The sequence below is a fragment of the Grus americana genome, chromosome 3 (genome assembly GCF_028858705.1).
Source record: "Grus americana isolate bGruAme1 chromosome 3, bGruAme1.mat, whole genome shotgun sequence".
Taxonomy (NCBI): domain Eukaryota; kingdom Metazoa; phylum Chordata; class Aves; order Gruiformes; family Gruidae; genus Grus; species Grus americana.
The window spans coordinates 114,984,009-115,010,929 of NC_072854.1; the positions used below are offsets into that span (position 1 = coordinate 114,984,009).

Below are 26,921 nucleotides of genomic sequence, written 5' to 3' on the forward strand. Positions count from 1 at the left end.
TGAAGGAATTATTGAGCATTGTACCTCCCTATGATTCTCCCAGACATTGCATCATGCCTGGATGGCATTCTTTCACCCAGAACCTTGGTTTGCCATTCCTCCAACAAATCTGTTCTACTCTCTGCTTAGCCTACATTCAAATCATTCTAGTCACTTAAGAAAACATCTAAAAGGAAATAAACACCAATTAAGGCATAGCCACTTTAATACAATAAAGATCAGCTCTGGACATCATTTCCTTGCTTTCTACCAGATAAATCTCCCATTTTTGAACATTTCATTTTGTACTTAGATTATGTCTTCTCAGATAAGCTTTAAGCACTACCATCTGTTCTGCAGCAATCACATGATCCTATCACTTCGAGTCAGTTGAATAGAAACCCCTTTGACAATAGGGAAACAGCAAAATAACACCCATTTGTTCCAAAACCTGCCACAACAGTAGATCATTCAAGGGCTGCTTTATAGTGGGGTAAAAGACAGAGGGAAACTCTCCTACATGCCTCCTGCCCATGCCCCATACTGTCCGGGCAGCATTGTGACACTGAAGCTTCTTGTTTGCTAGGGGGATTGAGTCAGTCTTTCAGCTGCGTTCAGCAGCCCCAAGGGCTGAAAGCTTAGCCATGCCTCTGCATGCCTGCTAGCATTTGGAAGCAAATCCTGAGTCAGAGGGAATACACCTTTCTCTTGCAGATGTAAGAGCACTGTAGTTACACCTCTCAGCAATCTCTGAGGCATTCTTTCCGCATCTGTCCTCTGCAGGCAACTGGCCCACAGCCACTACAGTTGGCCATTGCAGCATCAGATCTTCCCTGCTGGTTTCTAGGAGAAAGGCAAAAGCAGAGTTTGTACCCGCTATTGTGGCCACATCTATTAAGAAAACTCCAGTGAAAGGCTGGTGCATATTACGCAGATATTTGGAGCATTCTTCTACTTAAAATAATTTCCCCATTGGAATGGACCTGTTTAGCAGAAAGATGATCCTATTCTGATTCAAAATGCAGAAGACAGTATAAAATGAAGCACAAACTGTACTGTCAAAGTAACTTGCAGTTCCTAGCTTTGCATATGCAGACAATGTATATAATCTGGATGAACTGCTGAAAAAGGGTGCATTGCAAATCTTCTCGCTATGTCCATGTACACTCCTCAACAAGGTGTTACAAACATTATATCATTCAGAAGGTAATTTCTCCTTATTTTCAGCCACTGGATAATTCTCAGAGGGAATGTTTCAGCTATATTTGTGGTTGAACACATGAACAGGTTAAACTGCTGTATATTGATATTTATAACTGATTGAAATTTAGGCTACTAATTTATTACGAAGGAAAAAATATAGCAATAAACCAATGTACTATAAATTCTAGCTGAATTTGGTATTATGTCATATAATTTCATATAATTTACAGATGAATGCAACATTTCATTATCTCCTCTTATTTTGATGGCACTGAAAATTCACTGAAAATTACTGGAATATGAATTTCTGTATGAGAACTTTGAGGATGAGAATAACAAAACGTTCAGATTTCAATGCTGCAATGACAAAAATGTCTTGGACCACGCACCGTTCGTTTGCATTTTAGCATCTATTTAAACTCTGTTTTCTCCAAGTTTGCAAGCTGTTTCAATAGTTAATCTGCAAGCAGTTGGTGAATATAAATCCCTCAGAAGCACGCTATCTTTTTTCTATCAAGCTAAAAGGGAAAGGGTGATTCATTTTAAGTGTATTGATGATAGAAAAGCTCTGAATAGCGTTTTATCTGCAGTACTGTACTTGAAAAGAATGAAGTGCAAGTTAAACAAACAGTAACAATGAATGCATTTTTTTCAGGGGTGGTCCTCTTGGAAAATGTTAACCACATTAAAGTAGGTAGTTATTGAAATATGCAATTAATTTTAAGTTGATAGAAGTTGAAACTGTCATTCACCTGAGCAGGTGGTGGAAGAATCTTCTTGCGTATCTGCTGATTGGGTCCCTGTATTCCAGCACGGTCGTATCCAAGAGGGGTCTTGTTGGAGCATAAAAGGTTCCGAGGCTTGCCTCAAGCTGTGCTGTGGAGTTCAAACACAGCAGCAATGAAACAAGTGAAACTGTTTCAATTACAACAGGTTGCTCATGTTTGCAGTCAGTCAAATTCCTCAAACATTGATGAAACGTGATGTTGTTGTAGGACAGATGAAATTAAAAATATGACAGATTGTACAAACACAAATGTGCATATAAACTTTCACTTTGAGGCAGAGTTGACAATGACTTTGAGCAACAAAAGCTGTCAAAAGGATGAAGAAGTCTGTAACACATCAAGTTCTCACCAACAGTGTACAATTAAAAGTGACTCATAAGAGTAATACAGTTTGAACAAGTTTCTCCAGTAGAGATCAACTCTCAATTAGCTCAAATTGTCTTTGTCCTCTTAGGCAAACAACAAGGAAGTTCAGTTTTTCAGGGATTATTGTGTTAGGTCAGCGGGTGACAGAACCCTTCTTGTGATGGCCTTGAGGTCTAAGGAACCTTCTTCAGCCCACAGTTCTTTAAAAACTTTCAATAAAAGGGTCTAGAAACCCTAAGGGTTTGACTCTCCTACAGCGTGTAGTGGTGGGAAACAGGATAACCTCCCTTGTAATCAATAAAGTAAAGCCCTTTTGTTACAGAAGTTCTCTCTGCTTTAAATACTTTCTGACTGCTGTACTCCACAGCTGGAGCTCTTAGGCATTTTTCTACATGTTTTTAATACAAAATTATAAATAATACAAGAAAATATACAGTTTGTGTCCCACATTTAGCTGAAAGGAAATTTAATGATCAACAATATTTATGTTACGTGACTTCTGCTTGAGAGTTAATGTAGTACAAGTCCTTATATGCAGAAGAAAATGACTGACAGAGGTCTTGCTCATTCTTAATTCACAAGGAGAATTTGCTATATATTTACTATATAGGTTCTTTCAGAGCGGATGTGCAAACTGCTACTGCTAATCAGAATTTTGTGGGGGCTTAAAAACCAAAATATAACCTATTGTCTCATTAGGCAGACAAAATCTCATTGATTTGCTGTTATTATCATTTGCTTGAACTAGCCATTTCTATATTTAGTGATAATGGTTCTTTATTTCCAAGCATAGTTATATTTTATTTTATTAGGCTTGATAGCACTAAATGTGCTAATAGTACTGTGTTAGGAACACAGGCAAACTGTTAGTAAATTAGGTTTTGCGTTATCTTAAATCTAGACAGTAAGATAAGTTGAACTTTAAAGGTATTTTCTTTCAAAGCAGCAATCAATTTAGATTAAAATTGAATACAGCAGTACCTTTGCAAAAGCCATACTCTCCTGCCATTGCTGTTTTCCTGACAGCATGTTTTGTACTCCTGAAATATTTCAACCTACATGGAATATGAGTACTACTAGCATAGTTATAGATTCATTAGATAGCCCAGCTTGATGTTGAAGGCAGAATAAAGATCTCAAAGATAACTGCCCCATCGCTATAAATAAAAGGCCCCACTGGGTTTTGCTAATAAAAAAGAAAGCAAATTACCATGCCAAATTTGTTAGATTCATACAGAATAACTCCTGGACAGAATAATATTCCATCTGCTGTAAACAGTGTTAGGGAGCTGCATGCGGCGAAACACACAGACATCTATTTATAATGTGCATATTTTCACAAGAGTTTCAAAATCAGCCCTTTCGGTGGGTCCTTTTAAAAGCATGTTTTATTTAGAATTGATATGCTATGTTTGCAACGCAGAGAATTTTTTAATCAGATCCCCCAAAATGGGATAGTTGATGGCTTGGCAGCAATGTAGGACACCTTGGAGTTTTTCTATCATCAAACACACAAGAATCCTAAGTATTCTTTCTTGCCACAAAAGATGCCTGGTCCCCAGCTGTCTGCCTGTTAGACTGGAGGATAACACCTGCACTAAATCAAGGCACTTCAAATCTTGAAGTCTATTGAGTTTCAAGATATACAGCAAGCGGAAGGCATCACACCAGGCTTCGGCAGAGACAAGGCTGAACCTAAAATTCATCATTTCTTGTGAGGGACCCCAGCTTCTACTGCACGGGGGCAGAAGATTACAGTGAGGACAAATGTTATAATCCTAAAGGAGGCAGCAGAGGATAGTGTATTCAAAGCTCTTGGATCTTGTAATGACAGAATGACCCTTCAAAAGCACCTTAAAAACCATAGTAAAATCTCTTGTCCTTGTCGCAGGAAAATGTCCCTCCTTAAGGTGATGCTGTCTCAGCATGAATATACAGCAAACATTTGAGTCTTATATTAACTAACATCAGTCTGTGACGTAAGCTAAATTTATGTCATGTAATAAAGTTATAGCATATATATGATAGCGCTATGGATATTAAGTCATTCCTATATCATATATACATTAAAATATGCATTATTTTAGTATCACTATTGATACAAATGAACTAAAATGCAATCAACACATTGATCCAGATTTTATTGAAATGACTTGTCTACATATGACATTTGATTATGAAGTAACATAATGCAGCTGACTGTCTGGATTCTCACTACTGTGTTCTTTATACAGTCAATAAATATATTGTCATAATCCATATATGAATTACAAAGACACCACAAAAATACTTTAAAAATATAATCAGTCCCCTACCTTCTCTGTCTGGTGTAAGCTTTTGTTTAAGAAGGTGATTGACAATGGCACTCAAGCATATGTAACACTGACGACCCATCATGTTCCAGTTCATGGTGTTCAGGACATTAATTGCCTCGTGTATCTCATCATAACGAATGTACTGGTGGATGATTTCCACAAGACCCAGCTGTCCTCTTGTGATCACACCTTTTACAGGAAATATTAAAACCAGAGATAGTGTTATGAGTATGTGCAACAGTAGCTGACTACTTTTCAGCGCAGTTAAAAATAATTGCCGTTGGTTAAAATGAGAATGTTTAAGTTAATGGGTTTCACTATTAAATTTTTATGTGAGATAGCTTCTTATTATCTTGGAATATTTAGCCTGAGAGTGCTTTGGACAGCTAAGAAAAACTGTCAGTGAACTTCACACATGGAGGTTGAGCAAATGTGTCCAACACCTGTTAGTGACAACATCACATAATGAAGATTGTTTTAAACATGGTAGAAAAAGCTTATTCCCCATTTATTGTTATTGTACTGGAGGTAGTAAATTCATGTTCATAGCACCTCCTTCCTATAAGGAAATACTGCTGGACAACACTAAAAAATAGCATTTGTCTCATAGAAATGAACCTATGTATACAAGTTTACAGCAGATCAAACTTCAAAGAAGCAGTTACTCTATGACTCTCCATATTGCAATTGCTCTAGATCTTACTTCTAGCTTGGCAAAATTCCCTAAGTGAGGCATTTCTTCTCAGCATCTAGGGACCTTAGAATCACAGTTGCACATGAAATCAAGAATGATTCCATGAATGAGACCATGATTTATCTACAGCACTCTCTCTGAAACGTAGAAATTGAAAGACTTGAAGTTTCTTGACTTGTAGGTCTCAGCTTCTGAACAGAAAAGGTGACTGAAAAGCTGCAGAGAGTAATGTTATTTATTGCCTCTGACTAGCCAAATGATTATGTGACGTAGGCCACGCACGGCATTTTAGCAATTCTTGCTCGCTTTGGGTCACTGTTCTAGAGAATTCTTTACCACTACTGCTCCAGATATCAGAATGAGACCAGATTAAGTTTACGGTTCCTCTTTAAATAAAAACACATTATTTATTTTAAATTTATTTTCTCAATCTATATTCTGATGTTGATAGTCAAAACTAATTTTAAGGAAAAAATTGTGATGAAAGGGAACAAACTGAATTCCAATATTGATATTAAAGGCATAGGATGCCTGAGGAAAAGAAGTCTGGTAACAGAGAAAAGCGGACCAAATATATAGAAAACAGACCTCACGAAATTTTCATAAATATAATTGTGAATATTGTTCATGATGTAAAATAAGAATTGAGGAAAGGAAAAAAAAAAAAAAAAGGAAAACTTCTAACTATAGCTTGAGGACAAGTAACCTGCTGAGAACTTGCGTATACAGATCTGCTGCTTTGGGAAAAAACCCTGTACATATTTATTTTTTGTAATAGAGAAATACTTTAGGGTTTTAGTGTCATTAAAGAAAAGACATTGTTGTCTATTGTATTTCACTTTACATTTGCATGTATCAAAGCCTATGGACATTATACTGTGTAACAGCTATGTTTAACCTGTGTATGTGTGATAATATCTAATTGCTATGGTAGAATTTATTCTTCTTAAATGTCTAGTGTTTTTAAAGTATTATATAAGTTGGGCAATCTTCACATTAATCACTAAGCGAAGACGGAAATACTTACTTGCACGCTAATTAAATATATTATATTTAAAATATCTTTCAAGGCCAGCAATGCTGCACCACTGGCACCAGCACTCAGTTCGACATTATCCAAGACCTGGGTTGACATCAACAACAAGCTGCAATGCTTTTGAAAATGAATTTGGCATTAGACACCAAAAATATTTGCCATTAATGTTTGAGGGTAAATTTAATATGAATCTTTTCCTGAAATAAATCTGGCTAGACAACACAATGTAGAATTCACAGATCTTGTCCAAAATCATAATATGTCAGCTGGAAGTTAAAAACATATTTGCCTATTCTCATTGACATAGTTTCTTAGCAGACTTTTATGGGAAACAATTCCAAGCCATGAGTTACTTATGGATTTTATTTTAGTGCTGAATGCCTGTCTGGGTTTTGCTGCCATGGACCCCTACATTTTCAGTATTATTTATATTTGCACTATTTCTTAAATAGTGGAGACTTAAAAACTGCTGAGGTGGGGAAGAAGGGTAACTAATCAACACAGCATTACTGTGGCAAACTGGGAAGAAGAGGGGTAAAACTGAAAACCAGAATGCAATAGAGAACAGCATGTTTTTGTACAGTGGACTACAAAGAGGGAGAGAGGGAGGGAGGGAGGGAGGGAGGGAGAGAGCTTTGCCTTCTTCCTAGAAGAGATTTTACAGTAATTATACAGAACGAATTTTAAAATGTGATAACTTTCAGCTGTAGAGGTCAACATCTTCCCACTTGGATGCTTGACTTCTCCTGGGTGGTGCGCTTCCAGGCAACCTGCTTGGGAAAAAGAGGTGACAGCCAACTCACTGCCTAATTGATTTAGGAACGGTGCCCAGGGAGACAGTCCAATTAAGTTTACAAGCTGGCAATTAGCAGGAAAGGCCTCTAAATCCCTGCACTGAGAGCCTGCTTGCCTTCCTAAAAGCATAAATGTGCTAAAGATAGCAAGGGGAAAGCTGTTCTTTCTGGAAAGCTGTTGTAAGAAAACCCCACAAGGGAGGACTGAAGAAAAGCAAGGTAGATGTGGGTAGAATGCCTTCTGCTTGACAGGTAAGAGGTAATTTAGAGGGTTTTTTTTTAATGGCCAACATGCACAAAAACATCAAATAGCTGTTATAATTAGTGTTCTGGGTACTCTGCTACTATTAAACCTGTCATTGAACATAATGCAGCTGAATTATCTCAAAATGAATGATAACTTGTAAACAGGTTTTTAATAGTATTTTCGTATAAAAGTAATAATCTGGATCAGCTTTTTTAAAACTGTACAACTATAAGTCAATCCAACACTTTTTGTTGCTAACATCCTATTATATTAATTTACCATTTTGCAGTGGCATACTTAGTTAATTTTTTTAAATTCAGTTTTTCAAAAGTTTAGGTCTGCAGTACTTTTAGACAGGATTTTCCCCCATAAAAGCACACGCATGTCTCAATAAGTAAACAAATAAAGTAGATTTTGAAACCTTATTGTCACCCAGTTTTTGTTTGTTTGTTTGTTTGTTTTGGGTTTTTTTTAAGTCTTCTTCCTAATCTCAGTAGCTTTATACAAACGAATCATTAAAAACTCCTGTAAAGATGAACAAAGGCCATCCTGTTTCCTTGGACACTCAATGGGCAAAATGCTGAAATTTTCCAGGATGAGTATATTCGACATGGCTGTCTGCTCTGCTGAAACACTGGCTTGGTAGTCAGAAGATTTAAGCATGATTGTTTTTTTAGCTCTCACAGTGGGTTTGCACCACTGTAACTTGCCTGACTTGAATGGAATGAATAGAGTTCTCAGTGATGAGCAACCGCAGGGGTTTTATTCTTAGTGCAGCCACTGACTTGTTGTGTAACTCCTGGAAAGCCTTTTAGCTTTCCTTTACTGCTTCTTCTTATTCTGTTTGCAAAATGAAGATAGTTATGGTTTTACCCAGTCTCCTTACGCCTAAAATCAGAAGTGCCATATAAATTCTAAAATTAGTATTATTATGTTGTCTTTTATTCACAACTCCTGGCAAATTAATTGAGAGACCAAAGTTCTCTGAAGGTTATGAAGACCTTCCTTCTTGTGTGAAAAGTCTTCAAGGAAAGAAATGGTGTAACTTCATGTACTGAAGTCAAGAAGAACAGAGTACTTGGACAAATACACATTGTAATGGAAAGAACATTGCATCATACACACAAAAAATGATTTGGGAAAGAAAATAGCGCTACTATCCTATTATTAAATATACCTTGTTTTAGCTTGTTAGGGTATTACTACAGAATGAATACTATTTCTAAGATTATACACTACAGAATAAAATAATTTTCAGTATGATTAATAGTTATGCTTTATTAGAGTAGCAGGGAACATAATGGGACCCTGATCCAACAACAGATCAGGGTCCTATTCTGTCAGGCCCCATATGAAAAGATACTAAGTAATTGTGAAACATAATTAACTCCTTGGTTCACATCTTTATTGGAACTACATGCTTTTAAGGCTATGGTCCCATATATCTAAAGTGAGGGTGTTGCTTTCAAACTACAAAAAACTTGTGAGGTAGAGCTGTTTGCTTGAGAGCTCAAGGTTCAATAGATGTGTTCAGTAACTTACCATGTTTAAAGTGAAGCACTCCTAAGGGTCCTTTGTCAAATCTAACCAACAAAAGATCATGAATATCTGTGCCATCAGCGCTAGCAGATGCAACTTGAGGAGCAGCCCACTGGATTTGGATGAGGCTGCTAGGCACGTCAAAGTGTTTACTGAATTGCAGAGTTGCCTCAGGTGAATAGTCTTGTGCCAAGAGCTGAATTTTAATTGGGGACAGTGCCGTGTCAAAAAGTTGCAGCTCCCCTTGAGAGCTGCCAACCATGAATATAGCTCCGGAAGGGTGGTAGGTTATTAAAGCAGGCAGCAGTTCTGCTTGGGCTAACAGAGTCACTTGGTTGTAGGCTTCATACAGAATTATTGATGAATCTTCACAACCCAGGACTAGTTTGTCCTCTGTAGTGTCTCTGCAACAGCTGATGGCCCTGGATCGTAGTGGTATTCTGGTGACTGCCGCACACTGAATTTTGTTTCTAACACACTTGTAGATGCAGCTGTCGGCCATGGGCTCTTTGTCTGCAGAGATGGAGTGCTCTACTGTGTAAACCTGATAAGGCTGATTAGTGCTGAAGCTAGCATCGAGTGGATCCCATTCTGTACGGACGTAACTCAGAACCTGAAAAAAAATCCAGAATGTTTTGGTAGGCATTTATAACAATTTATTCTTACTTTGATGATTTAAAAAATAGACTGCTGCAAACGCACTTTCTGATGGGTCAGTAAGCCAAAACAAATACACATTTTAGAATGGAGTTGTAAAATCAACTGTTTTAACTTTAAAAGGATAATTCCTTTGATTAAAAACCCTGCAATATAGTTTGAGCCATATTTATTTGTCCAGAGTATATAATAGGTTAGCAGAATAGAAGATAAAAGAGGGTATTGTCCTAACAGTGTTGGTAAGAGGAGAAATGAGCAGCTGACTGATATAAAAGAATAACTGATTATTCACAAGTAGGGTGGGGGAGAAATCCCAAAATTTCTGGAAAAAATTATAATAGGTTACTCTGAGCATCACATGTAGAGCATTTTTGATCATTTGCTCTGGGCCATGGTAACAGAAAATATTACACTGTAGTGGGAGAAACAATGGCATGTTTAAACAATATATACTATACATTGCCAAATGAGTAGGTGGTAGATGTTCTTCGGTGCCACATAGCTTTAGATGCAGAATAAATGAATTTGTGCCAGCAGAAAAGGGGGACCATTTAGGGGTACCTGAAGGTTGAATGAACCGGAAGAAGAACACAAAGGCGGAATATAATACAAAGACAGCAGCTGGCAAAGAGCAAGAATTTCTAGTGTGGAAACATGGGAAGAACCATGAAGTGATGGAGTCCAGTGAAGACTCATGTCCTATAGTATGCGGGTTTGAATGAGAGGTATTATACGGGACTCGAGCAGGAAAAGTGTGGGAGGAATACCAGCTGTAAATAAGTTACAAATTGGCTCATGAAAAGCTATTTCTCTGAAAGAGAGAGAAAACGAATGTCTCTAGAAGAGTGAGAGTAGTAGAAGTCAGTCAGAAACTTGCTGGTGTTTGTTCATGCAGAAATAAAGAGTGAAAGGAAAATGTCAAACTGAGCCAAACCCCACCCTCAGGTATACCCATAGCATTCTTCACACTATGAACTAAAGCTGCTGACCTGCCACTAATTTTGGAAGCCCCTTCTTTTGAGTCCAGGTGGTATGCAAGTACCATTCACACAGAAAGGGGTAACAAATGTGATTAAAAGGCAGAGAGAGGGTGAGGGAGGAAATCTGGAAATTTCAGGTTGAAAACAGAAATGCACACATAAGGTTAAAGCAGTTTAAGGTTGATTTCCACAGATCACAAGACCAACTGAACACATAATTTAGCCTTTCATCCCACAAAGGAGGAGAATAAGAAATTAAGATTTTTTTTGGCATACCACCCATTACTTCAGAAGCAACTGATGAATTTATAAACAAGTTATTTGGGATGTTGATCAGACTGATTAGGATGTTTTGTTCCAACAGTTTACTCATTTTGTCAGCAAAAGGTTTTCTCACTCGAAAGAAAGAAAAAAAGGATTATTGCAATTCTGTGGCTGCAAACCAGCTGCCAGTTAATACAAAAGTCTTAGCAACTTTAAGATGAGTAGTTAGGGACATGCAAAGTGCAAAAGCATCTAATACAGAAGCCAATACATCCAACTTGTGAAAACCAGGTAAACTGATTTCAATACAGTAGTGATCAATGAAAATATATACCAAAGAGGAAATAAAAGATTAAATTACTTATACAGTCTGAAAACCTTTTTCTCATCTCCACCATTCCCTCACCGATGACTTACCCTCTGCAACTAGTCATTTATGCCCACAAAATGTGCAGTGGCTACTGTGCAGATGTTAGAACTGCTGAAATGTGTAGCTTATTAGGGTGTTAAATTGCATAGCAAGGAAACCTGTAAAAAAGGTTATTGTGGACAAAGGATTACTGTGACCACAGAGCTCTGTAACCCCAAATAAAGACAAGGTGAAGTGTTATTGTTTGTTCTGCAGTTTTCCCTCAGAGTATGTACAGAGACCCAGGTAGCTGCCTTTCAAATATGTGAAATAGAAATCTTGCCCAAGCAAGTCTTCAAAGCTTCCACAACTTCAGTGAAATGAGCCTTGAGGCCCTCTGGGACTCAGATTTCTGTCGTCCTGTGGCAGGTTTCAATGCACTGCATTATTCATCTACATATTTTGATCCAAAACTGGCGTTCCTCTCTGGACATCTCATAAGCTACAAGAAAGTCATGAAGATCCACACAATAATCAAGTCTGTTGAGAGATGAAAGACCGAAGAGAGACTAGCCTTGAAGTTTAAGACAATAGTGAAGAAAACACATGAAAAATGGATTTTAGGACTCCATAGGAGGGACCGCTGGAAAACAGCAATGGAAATAGTCACGGAAAAGTAAATGTTATCTGATCATTTGAGAGTCGGCAACCAAACTGAATCCAATTAATAATTTTGTTCTGCCTCGTTAGAGCAGAAGTGGGACAAAATGTTGCTCACCACTTTAAAAGAAAGTAAAATCTTACATTTCGGAAGGCTAATTTAATGAGCCTTGAGATGAGAAGTTTCCTAGCTTCACATAATTTTGAGAGTAGATCCTTGAAATGAAGTCTAGGGTAGGGCTGGTTGCTGTATCTAATGCAATTCTAAACTAGGGAAAAGTTCCTGTGAGGAGAGAAAGACTATTTGCTGCATTTCAAAACAGAAGTTTTGACATAATGTTTAAACAAATGAGGCTTAAAGGAATCTTTTCTAGACACTGCTGTTCATATTCTGGCTGAAAACAAGAGAAACAGTTCTCCTTAGATTGGAACAGATAAGCTGCTTGTCATGCACCAGTGGCCTCATGTGCCTCCTGGAGGAAGAGTACCAAGCCGAGAGAGCTCTTTGTTCTGGTTTCCAGTTTTGCTGAATGTAACTGGTATTTGGCACTCTGAAGGGGAAAAACAAAAGGATATTCTTTTTCATCTGAGAGGGAAGATTTGAGTTTCTCTGTCAGAAATTACTTTTATTATTTATTCTTCGTGCCACTAACTGGAAAACTAAAGCAGAAAGACATACAACTACAGAGACATGTTAATAAGGCTAAGATAATGCTTTTGAAAAATACAAAGTCTAACAATCAAAGCATCTTTTTTTCCAAGAAGATGGTACTCCATTACCTGCCAATTGTTTTTCTAACTGGTAAGTAGCCACATGCTAGTAAATGTAGTGCACGTAGTGCTTTAGCAGTCCATTTAAAGGAATCTGCTGAGATTCCTTCCCGGTGAGCAGTAGTTCTCTGGATCCCTAAAGGGGAACATTAAAATAGCAATATATCTTGAAGTTAACAAAACATTTGCTTGGGGAATGGGAAGGCAACAGCTGGAGGAGTTCCCTCACAAGTGGGTAGGACAACTGTAGGATTTGCAGAGGAAGGGACAGGGCAGCGGACCTAAAAAGACAGAGCTGTAATATCACATGGCGGGGTGTATAATCCCATTCAATGTTAAGTGCTTGCCATAAATCTTGGGACTAAGCACTTAGCCTTGAATTTCAAGGGAAGATTTATGGAAGTACTTTGCATGAAGTAAACCCAATTACTTTTTGTAAAATAAATAAAGAAATAAACAAAAATTAAAATTCCTTTTTTAGTTTTGTGAGATGTATGCTACAAAAAAATAGTAAATGTATTTAAATACTGTCCACATAATTTATGCATATTTCCCTTATTAATGTGGCAGTCATGCACCACTACTGCACATTTATATTGTTTTCCCCTTGTAGTACTGGCCTGTGCTCTGCATCAGCTAACCAGCAGTATGAGGGATACTATACAGATCAAGTTCTCAAATCCTAGAGTCAGAAATCGTAACAATCCAAGAAAAGGAATTGGTTAATGTTTGTAAATAAGGGGCCTGAATTATGCAAGTTAAAATACTTTCATTTTATGTCTTAAAGAAATAATAGCACTAGCTTGTGTGGGCAGTATCACTCTTCTCAGTACAAATCTTTGAACACTTAAAATTGAAGTATTTTGCATAGAGTGCTGGGAAAGGATAAAGTCCACATATCAAAACAAATAAGAGTTTTAACCAGTAGTTCTTAAGCAGAAAATTGGCTTACCAGGCAGATAAAAAGAAGAAAACAAAAGAAACAGAGAAATAAGCTTGCTGTGACTGAATTGTGTGTCTTTCAGATGGGAAAAATGTTTGATTTATTTTATGGATGTTAAAAAATGCTTATTTAATTTCACACAGTGAGGGTCCAAATAACAATGAACACTTTAATTAGAATTGTAGAGGGGGAAGTGTAGTACACACTAGAGCAAAATAGTTTTAAATACAGCACTGTGAAGATGGAAGAAAAAAATCCTATTTTTAAACATTTCTAAAATAAAAATGTAAGGCTCCTACTCTAGGTTACTTATTTGGCTGCACGGCATTTACAGTCCCACATGCAATCTTATTATTTAGATCTTCAGCTAATATTTATTCTATTTTCTTTCAAAATTTATCATCATCATCTTTATCCCATATTATTCATTGAACTTTTAACCCAATGTGACATCAAGGATTTTACATTCTTTGCTGTATGTGTGTGAGAGGTATTTCAGCTATTCAGTCACACACCATAGATGTTTTTCTAAGTGCTACAGTAATTGTAGGATAGCTCACTCATAAAAGATCTGCTGTGTTTATTTCACAAGTTTGAGGCACAATGTGGAAGCAATAACTATTAAATATTGTCTCTTGGGAGAAAGAAAAATAATATTCTCTCTCAGGCAAATTATTTTTTCCACAAGATTGAAGTATAATTTTAGTGATTCACACTAGCACTAAATGGAGTGAAAATAAACATGGCAAAGACAAATGCAAAGTACTACAGTAACTGAGCCCTGGCATCATCACCTCCTGTTAATTTATGTTTGCAGAATAAAGTTCATGTTGATTTTAACATGACTTTCTCTCAAAGCATTTAATCCAAGGATGATTTCACATCAGATCCTATTTATTCATAGCAAATTGTTTGAAATGATTTCTGGAAGATTCCTCTTCTGGTTTTGAAATCAAAATACCAGCATTATCTCCACAGGGAGACAATTTAAATAACATCTTTGATCATTGGTACTTTAACAAAGAAGAAACAAACAAACCCCAAATAATTAAATAAATAAATTGAAGAATGGATGCGTTTACAAGAGGAAATCAGTGCACACAAGAAAGCAGACAAGGGTTCAACAGACAAATAGTCCTGCAGCAACATGACTGCATGCACATAAACATATATTGCACACTGAAGCAAAGTCATATGTTAAACAGAAAAGCACTTTTCTTTATTCATGGGAGGATTCCTCACCAAATCCTACAGCACTTAACATAGTAAACACTGGTCTTAGAAAAAACCATGAAGGGAGTAAAATAAGTCAAGATTTGCAAGGAAAAAGTAGTTTCTGTTTTTAGAGGAATATTGCCTACCTTTATCCTTAACAGTAACAAATGTTAAAACATAAAGCCACACAGCACAATTCAAATCACATTTATAGTGTATTTAAAATGTAAGATGTATTTCCTCCATTAAGTTGAAAAGCTGCTTAAGTACACAATACCCCAAACACTGTACATGCAATGTGAATCATCCCAATGCAGAACGTGTAGTTACAGGATATTATCATGATGAGGGGTTGAGTTGCCTTGTCCTAGAGCTATTCCTGTCCTCATCCTAATAAGCACTCTTCTGGTGGGCAGGAAATATCACTTAGAAAATTCTTCCAGGGAGGAAGTAGTATCACCTAAGTGTCCCATTTACATTTGCTCTGCCACAACAGTAAGACTGTCAGTAGCTGGCAGATCTTTTTGTGGTTTTTGTAGGTCAGCACCAAGGTGCTGTAGAACGGCTGTGGGTAGCATCCATTCATTTCCTTGGGCTTGGTTTACTTTTTCATAAACCCAATATGCCAAACAGCTCTTTACAGGCTAGACATTCAGCAATTCCTGCTTTTCTTTTAATGCTAGATAATAATGCTGTTTTATCCAAGCGATACTATTACTCTCAAGTAAAATGTTGATGGCATTATTTTACTACACTTCTTTTTGATAAATGCTCCAAACTGAATCAGTTCACGCTTCTCCTTCTTCTGTTGACAGCAATCATTTACTGGGACAAAATGCATATTTTGGTCAAATATGATAAATACGGATTTACTTTCATGCATAACAATGACATCATGTTTTTATTCCAGGTCTATACCTGAGGAACACTACAAATGGTAAGGGAGTAGAGGTAGAGAGAGGCAAATAAGCATGTTTACAGAAACACTGTGTTTTTGTGGTATTTGACCTAGAGAGTAACTGTTCAGAAGCTGTCTAGAAACACTCACTATGTTTTTGCTCATGTTTAAGCTATTAACTGACTTTCAGAAATTAAAGGTGTTACATTAAAGTTCCCCTCAAAGACTCTGTAGGTGAAAAATATACCTCAGTTAATTGCAGATTGGGAGTTGACACTACCTCTAGAGCTGCTGGGTTACAACATCCCCCCTCCATGAACGGGAATTTGACTACTGCCCATAAGAGGTGCTACAGAAATCACGAAAAAAACCCACACATCATATATACACAGGGGAAGCATATAGGCAGAGTGTCTTGAGCCTTACGCAGCAGCCCACTGAGCATCCAAGAGATAAGTACATGGAACAGACTAATTGACAACCAGCAATTTGTTAGCCATATATGACTAAGTTTTCCATAGCCCTGGCATAGTGCTTGGTATTTTATTGACAAATACAGGAAAAGAAATTTCATCCAGAGATCTTAGAATTAAAGCAAACAAGTACAGGCAAAGAATCAGAAAAGGGAATGCAACTGAACAGTTAAACTTGGCAGTTCTGCTTTTAAAAATAATTTTCTTATATTTATATTACAATATGGGTTAAATTAAAAGGATTATGAGTTTAGGCCTAAAGGCTCAGTGAATTCTTATTATCATTATTGTGTTAAGCACCAGTGATGTGCTTGGGGCTATACTAGACAGCCTCAGCCCTGAGCAATTTAAAGTCTAAATCAGAAAAGGATAAACCAAGGTGTATTGAAAGATGCAGAGCAATGCTGTAATTTGGAAATCTCCCTACAATATATGCAATGAAACAGAGAAAGCTTTGAACTGACGGGGGGGTTCTGTGAATTTTTTAGAAGAAATGAGTCTCTAAAAACCATCTCAGAAAACAGGGATTGCAAACTGCTGTGTTGGCATTAGGGGCCTTTCTGGAAGATATGGAAAGAAAACAAAAGGCATGGGAATGTCGCTGTCAGAACCTGGGCATACGGAAGTCATGGTAAGAAATAAGATCTGAAACGTTAGTAGGATGAAGTTTCATAATATCAAACTGGCACAGGGACTAGGCTGAAAAAACTTACAAAGAACAGATGCACGTTTTAGCTATCAGAGTAATTTTTATATGTGATTGGGCATAGCTGCAGGGGGAATTGAGAACTGCAGGTGTGTATCAGGCAGAGGAGAGAGATGAGTCAAAGATGACCGCTAGTGGAGAGAGGTCAATTGAAAAGAAGTAAAGAAGGCAGAACTGGAGGTAATTTAAACTTAAATTCTACAGTGACTAATGACTGAAATAAGAAAGAAAAGCTCTCTCAACTACCTTTTCTCTTTTGCTTTCAATATATAGAAAATCCCAAGGGAAAAAAACCTCACTGAAATGAATATTAGTTATCAAAGTAATAATTCCAAGACATTAAAACATTTACATTTTCCCTAATTAAAGAGAACAGGATGTTGTTTATAAGAGCAGCTTATTCTAAAGTGTTACTTAGGGTTTTTCCCTACAGGGAAATAGCCTGCAATAGCTACTCCAGAAGAGCTATTCCACAGCTGATCTTCAAGTTTGTGCTCTTCTCCCACAGTCAGTGCCTTTTTAGTCCATATTTGTAGTGGCTTAAGCTAAACTGAAAAGAAAACTCCAAACACAGGAGCATCTATACAAGATGCTAGTCCAGAACGGCTTTTACATTTTGAATTCAGGTTCCAGTTCTTTTCAGAGGATGCCCAGATACCTTCATTTTTAAGTTTTTACCTAAGATAAGAAACTGGATTCAAATATCCTTAAGTAGATGAAATAAAAATGAAATAGATGAAATGGAAACATCTGCCTAAAAAGGTAAGCTAAGTAAGTGTCAGGAAGAGGGTCAGCTTGTAGCCTTGTTGTAACTTGTAGCTTACATTCCCACCTGTAGATGGGGAATTTTGACTTTTTCTTTAAGAAAAAAATTGGTCCCTGATTTGATAAATACTCATAGCAATAATTTAAGCAGCATCCGGATGTAGCTAAGATTTTATAATACAACACTTAAAATAGATGTAAAATGCCTATCGGTTAACATTGCAGACAATGTAAAATAATTGCATTAGACAAGCATGCAACAGCTACAGTTTCTAACTCAGATTAGAGTTTTCTAGTGGTACTCTGACAGTTTTGTTCTCAGTGTTAGCAGCTCCAAAGCTATTCCATTACAAAGACCTAACTCGTTAGATTTCTCAGATTGCCAGTTTTGATGTGAAAATAGTAAACATACTAAATAAGGTACTTTTTTCATTAAATAATGAACCTTTATTTTTAAGACTAGAATGGCTGATCTTCTTCCTTATGTTTTTATGATATCTGTTCTATCTACCTGAATATTCATTTAAGTTGACTAGTTATTTCTTTAGCAAATCCAAAAAATCATGTAACAAGAGAGTTCAGCACTTTACCTCCAGTTTGCCATGTGCACAGCCTAATAGCAATAGGTTGGCTCTGTCCCTCTCACAGGAAATAGGAGACCAAGGCCATGCTCCATCACTAGTTGCTGACCACCAGCAAATGACCATATCTTGCATACAGTTTATTGCCAGGTGACGTTTCATCCTTCTGCCTTCTGGTCCAAGTATATCAACATAAGAAATCTGATGGAAGAAAAAATGCAGGAAATATTTGAGGTGATAAAATAGCATAGTAGGAGCAATTGGGAGCATTTACTTTGGATGTGTGAAAGAGATTGTATATATACACAGAGGACTGCGTACATATATCTTCATATAGGCTGTCTGTAAATGTAAGAAATATCTCCTCAGACAGAAAAAGACATGCTCACACTTTTATCTATGGGGAGGGGATTGGGAAGGAAAGGAATGTGAGTTAAGAAGGAATTTACTGCAATGACTCCAATCAATACCAAAATGTACAGTCATGGTTGCTTGACAGCACCGACCTACACATAGGATTTAAGCTTAGCCATATTAAATGACAAGTTCTGCAAAGCTGACCAGGGAGCTAAGGCTAATGTTTAAGACATAATCAAATATTAAATATATTCTACAGTCTTTGAGCAAACATATATCTTTCTTTTTCCTCCCTAAATTAAGGAATCCAGATACAAACATCTGCTTTGCAAGAGAATATATACTTTTCTGCATAATGTGGATGAGCTACAGCATCATGCGTAAAGTTTATGCAGCTCTTGAGAATTGTGCTTCTTTCTCAGGAAGGATTTGTGGAATTTATTATTCAAACTCTGTTATTTTGGAGCATGGTTATTTGAAAACATGAGCAGTGCACCATCTGGGTGACACATGCCAAGGAAATATAGATTGCACCGCATTTCTGCTTAAGGAATTAATGGAAGGTTGATAGCTAGGGGAAAAAAAAACTATCTTGCCATTGCTGGTCAGCAATAATCGAACCACTTTCTGGGGATTAAGCGCATGGCTAAGCCTACTGGACCAGACACTAGCAAAGGGCAGGGGGTCTTCTTATCAGAGAAATGCTTCTGGAGCCAGTCTCACTACATGACAGATTGCTTTCATATTCCTGTCTGCAAGGCAACAAAGGATGGCAGTAATGCGATAATGCCAGAGTGCAATGGGTGTTAAGAACCCGTTGCATTTATGTATTGTATTTAGTAAATAATCAGGCTCATCCAAATTGTGATCTCACCACTCAACCAAGGCCATTAAAATCAAGGTTAATGCTTTAATAATCCTTTGCTGTTTTTTATATGGTCAAAAAGAACCCTTTTCTATTTGCATGGTCATAATATTATTGACCTCTTCATCCCCTGAATACACATCAAAAGGAACTGAAATCAAAGTAATTACCAATGTTGTTCTCTCATGGTAAACATTTAACTCCTCGTACTGTCTCCTTCTTCAGTAAATTGAAATGGATTAAAAAAAACACAGATGGGAAAAACTTGCAGAAGGTCAATATTTTCAGAATATCCTGTGTTTTACTTGTCAAAATACTCTTTAGAAGTGTAAAGATAAAACATACATAAAAGTTAACAGGTAGCTAATGCTTGAATTAAAACTATATATAAATAGTTAATTTGGTAACAACACATTTATTAGGATGGAAAAACACAAATACTTTCACAGATATTAATTAGTGCTGTATTGCAGCATTAACTGTTCATGACAATTTCACATGTAGTAACAGCCACAAATCCTTTGTAAACCTTTCCATCTTGCATTAGACATGGCACTTTCAAACATGGACTAATGCCACTGAGAAAAGGCAAATAATAATAGTTAGGTTTATATTTTACTGGTCTTCAATACTGTGGTGATTCATACAATAAGTCTTCCTTTCTTTTTTCAAAGTATAAATAAAATCCAAGGTGATATCATTTAGAAAGGAAGAGGATAGAGAAAATAATTCTTCCATTTAGGTACGTATTGTGTAAAAACCCCAACTTTTGGATAAATACCAAACCGTGAGGAGGAAAGCATGCTTGACTTGCTTTTATTATTAATAGCTCTCTGGCAGTCCTGTACTGCCTAGCATTCCCTGCCAATTTTGCCCACCATGAGGCTGGACAGGGAACAACGTGAAGTTGCTTCTGTCCAGGTACCAAGGAAATTACAATGTAAATATGACAGAAATTTAATTGTACCATTACATAAGCAAGCGTTTTCCTCATTTTACAAATGGGAATTTAAACCCAAATACTACATACATTTCTCAAGGCTACACCAAAAGTCAGAGGCAGAGATGAAGGCTACACTCAAATTTCCTGAATCTTAGCTCCATATTTTATTCCCGTGGCAGTTTTATACGAGTGCAAGCTACCTTTTAATTCAATTTCTCTTGAATAAAAAAAATCAACACTAAGGAATTGTTTTTTCTAGAGCGTGTATTGTTACAAGTTTGTACATTTGCAATTGAGGACCATCTTTTGTTTCTTTTGTTACTACTGATAGCGACACTACTGTTGACTGTGCCTGTGATCTTCTAGCTTTTGTAAGTTTGACCAAAAGCGGCCATGAAGAACTCTAATTCAGTGCAGAGAGCTGACATAATATTATTGCAGTAGTGAATAATACTTTCTGCTGGCTCACACTGGTGCAATTTCGAAGATAATAAAAATTATATTTAGCTGCCTAACTAGCAAGCCTCACACAAAAGAACATTCAATTAAAAAATGCAAATGCCTTTTTTTGGCTGGCAAAGAAATAATCCATAGTGATTCCCACTGATTTCAAGAGAAAGCAAAGTTAACATTGAACATGGAGGCGTTTCTAGAAGCTCAGCTGTGTCAGCAAAGAACTGAACATAACAACCCTATTAAGGAGTACACCAGATATTTCTGGTTTCCTAGGGCAAAGAGTTTTCTGTGGATTAGGCTTTCCTTCTTTCCCAAGAAAAAAACCACTGTAACCATTATAAAAATGTGCCCAGCCTTACCCAGAATGAAAATATATTTTCTAAACATAAATTAAGGAAGGAGCTATGGCCCTTACAATTAAATGATGAAGGCAGTCTTCAGCTCATCACAGCTTCTTCGTTAAAGTTTAGAGCTATTAAAAAAAAACCCCACACCGCACAGCACCCTTGCTTCTAAAGCACAACCTTAACAAACACCATAGGCCAGGCACAAGCACAGATCATTTTAAAGTAAACTACGTATCAGCTCAGTTCCTGGTGAACAGTGAACTGTCTCAAATCCACGTTATAGAGGTTGGATCAATCTCGCAAACACAAGTCATTGCTGAAAAGAGGCCCTGAACTGAAACAGCCTGGAAAATGTATTAGATATTCATCCTAGCAGAAAGTATTTCTACCAAGCAAGTTAAAACGTAATATGGCAAAACTTAAATTAAACACATCTTTAAAAAGCTTGCCTTGCAGATGCAAACTCCCTTATGTGAGGAAGCAAATTACTGAGGGGTTGTCAAGGGGAAAATATTTCCTAGCACAAGATTGTTTTCCTTAACATTTATCCAGTCTGAAATAAAAACAAACTCTCTCTTTTGCTTACTACATCTTTCTACCTTTCTTGGGCAAAGGCTTGTCTCTTCTTCATTCTTGCAGTGAATTGGATGCAGCCCTTTTCCTGCTCTGCCTGTTCAAAGCTAATTGCATTTGGCTGATTATTTTTTCATACTGTTGTAGTGCCAAGCACTTCCACCTAAGGTTATGAGCAGTATAACTGCCCTGATGTCAAAGAGCTTATGGTCGAAATAAGTTATGTCTACACAGCCCAATCCATCCAAGACACAGTGTAATTCAGCTTGAGATGAGCTGGCTTCTACTGACATCCAAACCAGCTCGTTTAAAGCCAGCTCGGCTATCTCTAGACTACCTTTCAGATACTGCTGTGACCGCGGTATAGACACACCTATACATAAAGGGCTGGAAAAAAGTTGTATTTTAACCTTCACTGTGTAAGTAGTGAATTGAGATACACAGGCACCAAGTCACTTGCCTCAGGTCACATACATAGTTTGGCAGTGGTGAGAAACTCAGCTTCTATATCTTGAGCCCTAGCTCAGTGGCTTAATTGTAAAATCAACTCTCCCAACAACATGATTACTGTAACTAGAGGGAAAATAAAGATTTCTGCAAAGAATTACAACAGTCTTGGAGCTCAGACAGATGACTGAATTATCATAACTTCATGTGTTCATGTATAGCAGCTGAGCCATAGTAATTGACGATGTGTGCAGTTTTAGCCCATAGCAAACAAGAGGTAAAACACATTAGCTTAAATCTTTTACACTGAGGTTTACCCTTACAGATTTTGCTTCATGCTTGTTAGATGCTGAGAATGTGCAAAGGGTCAGTTACTGCTGCTCAACTGACACAAGGTAATCTGTTAAGCAGGGGTAACTCAACTGTGTGTCTGAGCCCTTAACCTAAATACAGTAGAAAACTGGATCCCTCTTGGCACAGTATTTTAACTCATTAGCTCAGAATGCCATGTAATTTTTTTTGACTGTTCAATAACTGCCGGTTTTAGAATTTGAGCTGTTCTGATCAGTTATATAAAGGTTTGCAATTTATACTGCTATACAATATCAGTGAGTACCAGTGATTCATAATGCAAAGTTACTGCAGCATTTACAGTCACCATTGACAGCTATACCTTAAAGTCCAAACAAGAGAGTTTTTCCAGTCTTTTGTTTACATCAGGAGAATCCATCTTCTTTGTAAACTGAATAAAGCAGAGCTGGTTATGGTCCTCAAATGACAAGATGATGAAATTGTCTGTAAGAACAGCTGAAAGACAAATAAAAATTGTCACCACTGTAATACTTGTTTCTAGTAACAAAACAAATTACTGAACCCTCCACTGAGACATTGTGAAAAGCAATTTTTTCAAGACAGTGTCTTAAATATTACACTGAAGCCTCTGTAATCTCCTAAAAGACATCAATGTGTCATCCTACCAGGACCTTCTTGGAAATGAGAAATAAAGCCTAGGGAGTACTCCGATTACATAAACCTGAATAAATTATCTCATATCAAGTTACCACTACCTTCAAATATATGTTTTATTCCCTTCCACATTCATTTTCATCTCAGTTCAGCCTTCTTTTTTTTTTTTTTTTCTTATGGTACCATACACCAGTATTTTGGAAATGCACCTAATACAGCAGTGCTTGTGTTAAGGCTGATAAATGCAAGTCAGTACTTGAGGTGTACTTGGTATTTTGACGTTGTAAGATTCCGGGTGCTGCTGCAAGCACCAAGGATGCCGTTACACACAGGATTATGCTTTAGAGGGGTTATGAATTTGTTGAAACCTTCACATGGGGGTACCCAAACAATACAGGTAACCAAGATGGAACAGACTCCCTTGGAGCCTGGAAAAGTGCAGTGGAATCCCCAAAAGGGGGTGCTGGACCAAAATGGTTCGATATAAAAGTGAATAACTCATTTGACAATGAAAATTAATCAGACAATAGTACCCAGGATTTTTCCCAAGTGTTATCCAGTTATTCAAGCAGTGCCCACATTTAAGGAGATGTCTGAGAATGAAGTGAGTCCTCAGGGTAACTAGTACCAGATCACTGAAGAACTGTTAATACGAATCAGGTTTAAAATACAGCTAGCGAGCTGTTTTCAGAAAGTAAACTCAGAAACCTCTGCTAAAAGGAAAATGCCAAATAAAGTGGAATCAGATTTAAAAACAAACAAACTGTGGAACAACCCCTGAAAAACAAACAAAAATGCATTTGTGACTAATATCCTACATTCTTAAACATATTTAATATATCCTTAAGTAGACTGACAGTTTAGTCTTACATATAAGCAGTGAAAACTGGCTACCCAGCTTTGCTTTGATTTAGTCTGATTTACCACCAGTTTCATTTTCCAATAGTTATGTACTGGCACAGCTCTGAAGTATCTGGAATGCAAATGCCAAAGGGTAAAGTTTAAAGACAAATAATTGCCTTTGAAATGTAACATTAACACTAGCCTTTGGAAAAAAAAAAAGAAATGGTGATTAAGTATCTGACATGGTGAATTAGAAGCTATAAACGAGATCCTAAACACACACAAAAATTCAGAGCCACTGAGTATGGTATCCTCAATACGTACACAGTTTAAATATTTTGACATCCTCACAGACATAGTTTATATTAAAGATGACCTACAGCACACCTCAGATGCTTCTGAAATTTGTTTTAGTTGAAGGAAAGTAAGCAGGATTCCAAGATCCCTGGGCAGGTGTGAAGAAGACTAGCAGTCCCTTGCCTGTCAGTATCCCTGGTTGTCCTGGGCAGGAGTGTAGACCAGATCGACATGAATCCAACTATGGCCATAGTTAGACCAATGTTCAGAGAGGATCCTTTTGCTGCAGAGTCAGATTACGCTAAAAAGGCAGGCAGTATAGCTAATATATATATATATACTAGTACCGCAAGACCTCAGTGACCCAAAACAATTTAGAAAAAGAGAAATACTATTTTCTTTTAGGAAATAAATTTTTTCTATAATTTCTAATTAAATTTATTTTTTAATTTTGCCTATAAATAATAAAAATCAGGAGGACTTTATTAGAGGCAGGAGAATTATAAATGCAATCTTAATTCTGTATTTTGTGCACACAATCTGACCTTTATTCCAAATGTTAAGAGGGCAGGCTACTCTGAGTTAGAACTACAACATGTCATAAGTAATTTTGGCAGATTGTAATCTTACCCATTTCTACATATACACAATTATTAAAATAAGCACTATTATTTGTATATGGACTTTTGTATTAAATATCGAATTTCTTTTGACCAACTTTATAATCATAACCCTAATTCCAACCTAGATTTGGAAAGACATGCAATTATGTCGGATTAAAGATAATTTATTCTAGGACAGCATTCTGTTGTGGTTCTCACATAAGGATAGTTCAGTATAAAAATGAGTATTTTGAACACACATATGCGTATTTGTGTAGGTAACAAAAGTATGTTCTTTTGTTCTTCATGAAAATAAAAAACGTAATGCAATGACGAGTATTGGGGGGTTTGCTTTTACTGAACAGAAGCAGTCCTGTTTTACCTTCGGACATGGGTATTAGCAAACATGGAGGTTTAAGAAGTTCTTGAATAAGTGAGAATAAGAATAAACCATTGTATAACATTATGTATAGCAGTTTGGGTGGTGTAGGAAAAGATATTTGTTGCTTTACTATTGCTTTAGTTGTAAGCTTTTTTATTTAGCAGTATTTTTTGAAAAAAATATTTGCATTTCTATGACATTAAGACAATATAAGGCAAGAATGTATAATGCAATTATATATTTACTATTTATTATTTTTTTAAAAAAAAAGAGTAGTCTAAATAAGTTCTACAAAGAACTTCAATTTGGATATAACCTTGGCATCCATGCTTTCCTACTTTTTGAAACCTGAAAGTATGAAATCCTCCCTCTGGAAACAGAGGGCAGAAAAATCTGAGATGGAATTAGTAGTCTAGTAACTTAGGTGAAGAGTGAAAAAAAGGAGTCAAGACATTAAATGTGTTCTACACTCTCTGTGCAATTAGTTGATAAAAAATGAGGTTAAATTGTTTTATACTAAGATTCTACTAACATAGTTATATTAACATAATTTTTCAAGACTAAACTACAATATACTAATAAGAAAAGATCAGAGGGACACACAACTGCAGCTCTCTTAAATAACCAGGCCAATATTGAATAGATGCCTGGGTATGGAAGAAAATAAATCATTAAAGATCAAAACTAAATCTAACATATATTCTTATTGAAAGGCTGTAATTTGGGTCTACTTTTTAAGAATTTGGAAGATAATGCACATGTAATTTGGCTCTCACAGAAATTCCATATTCTTGATTGTGCAGACGCCAAGATCCTTGGTTGAGTTCTCAATGGAACTCCATATAAGCACTTTGAAAAAGCTATAGTCATATTATAAAGCTGTTGAAAACAGGTACTGTTACATTAGTTTTCTTCTGCATTAAACTAAAACTTCATTTTTAAAAATCACTTGTTAATAACAACAGTAAGATTCTGGAAATCTAGAAACTAAATCAGAACACGTCCACATAACTAATGTTATCCAGCCTTTTCTAATAAGTAAATATTTTAATAATCACTGTCCCAGTCAGTTGGCTGATGGTTGGTTCTGTCCCATTTTCCCACTTATGAAATAAAAATGACAAGTTCAAATGTCATGTTCACAGTGATTAAAATGTGTAAGAAACTGAATTTTAGAAACCCATTCAGTATTTGACAAGCCTGAAAACTTTGATGTTAAATATTATTCTTAAAGTGTTCTTAGTCCTGAGGGTTGTAACTATGGCATTACATGCAATTACTTGTTGTGTTTGCAAGTCCCCAGTGGCAATAATTAGTCTACCTGTTGACATACTGTTTCTCTACTCTATTGTTAATGTAGGCAATTGATTTGCACGTGGGTGTAATTACCATCACTGATGGTGTCGGAGATGAGCTTCCCCACCAGGGTCCTGTCAATCACCACCTTCTCCAGCTGTGGCCCAGAAAGGCTTAGGGACACCAATATACCTGAGTGAAAGAGGAGCTAAATCCAAATAGTGAGAAAACAAGACATCAAGAATCATTAATAAAGCGAAACGTTCCAAGGTACGTATTAGCAGCTGTCCATTACATCGTAATCTAATTTTCAAAATTACAAAA

General features: G+C 36.6%; 1 protein-coding gene across 4 annotated transcripts in view; it reads right to left on the bottom strand.

Moving 5' to 3' along the window:
* WDPCP (WD repeat containing planar cell polarity effector) overlaps positions 1-26,921 on the bottom strand; it is a 158,301-nt gene that overhangs the window by 66,275 nt on the left and 65,105 nt on the right. For all 4 annotated transcript variants that reach the window (XM_054822410.1, XM_054822409.1, XM_054822411.1 and 1 more), the window contains 6 exons: positions 26,691-26,805; positions 22,885-23,018; positions 18,233-18,424; positions 8,965-9,574; positions 4,652-4,840; positions 1,935-2,058 (listed from right to left, as the gene is read on the bottom strand). In XM_054822410.1, coding sequence (XP_054678385.1) covers positions 1,935-2,058; positions 4,652-4,840; positions 8,965-9,574; positions 18,233-18,424; positions 22,885-23,018; positions 26,691-26,805 — 1,364 coding nt within the window. The remainder of the gene's footprint in view (positions 1-1,934; positions 2,059-4,651; positions 4,841-8,964; positions 9,575-18,232; positions 18,425-22,884; positions 23,019-26,690; positions 26,806-26,921) is intronic.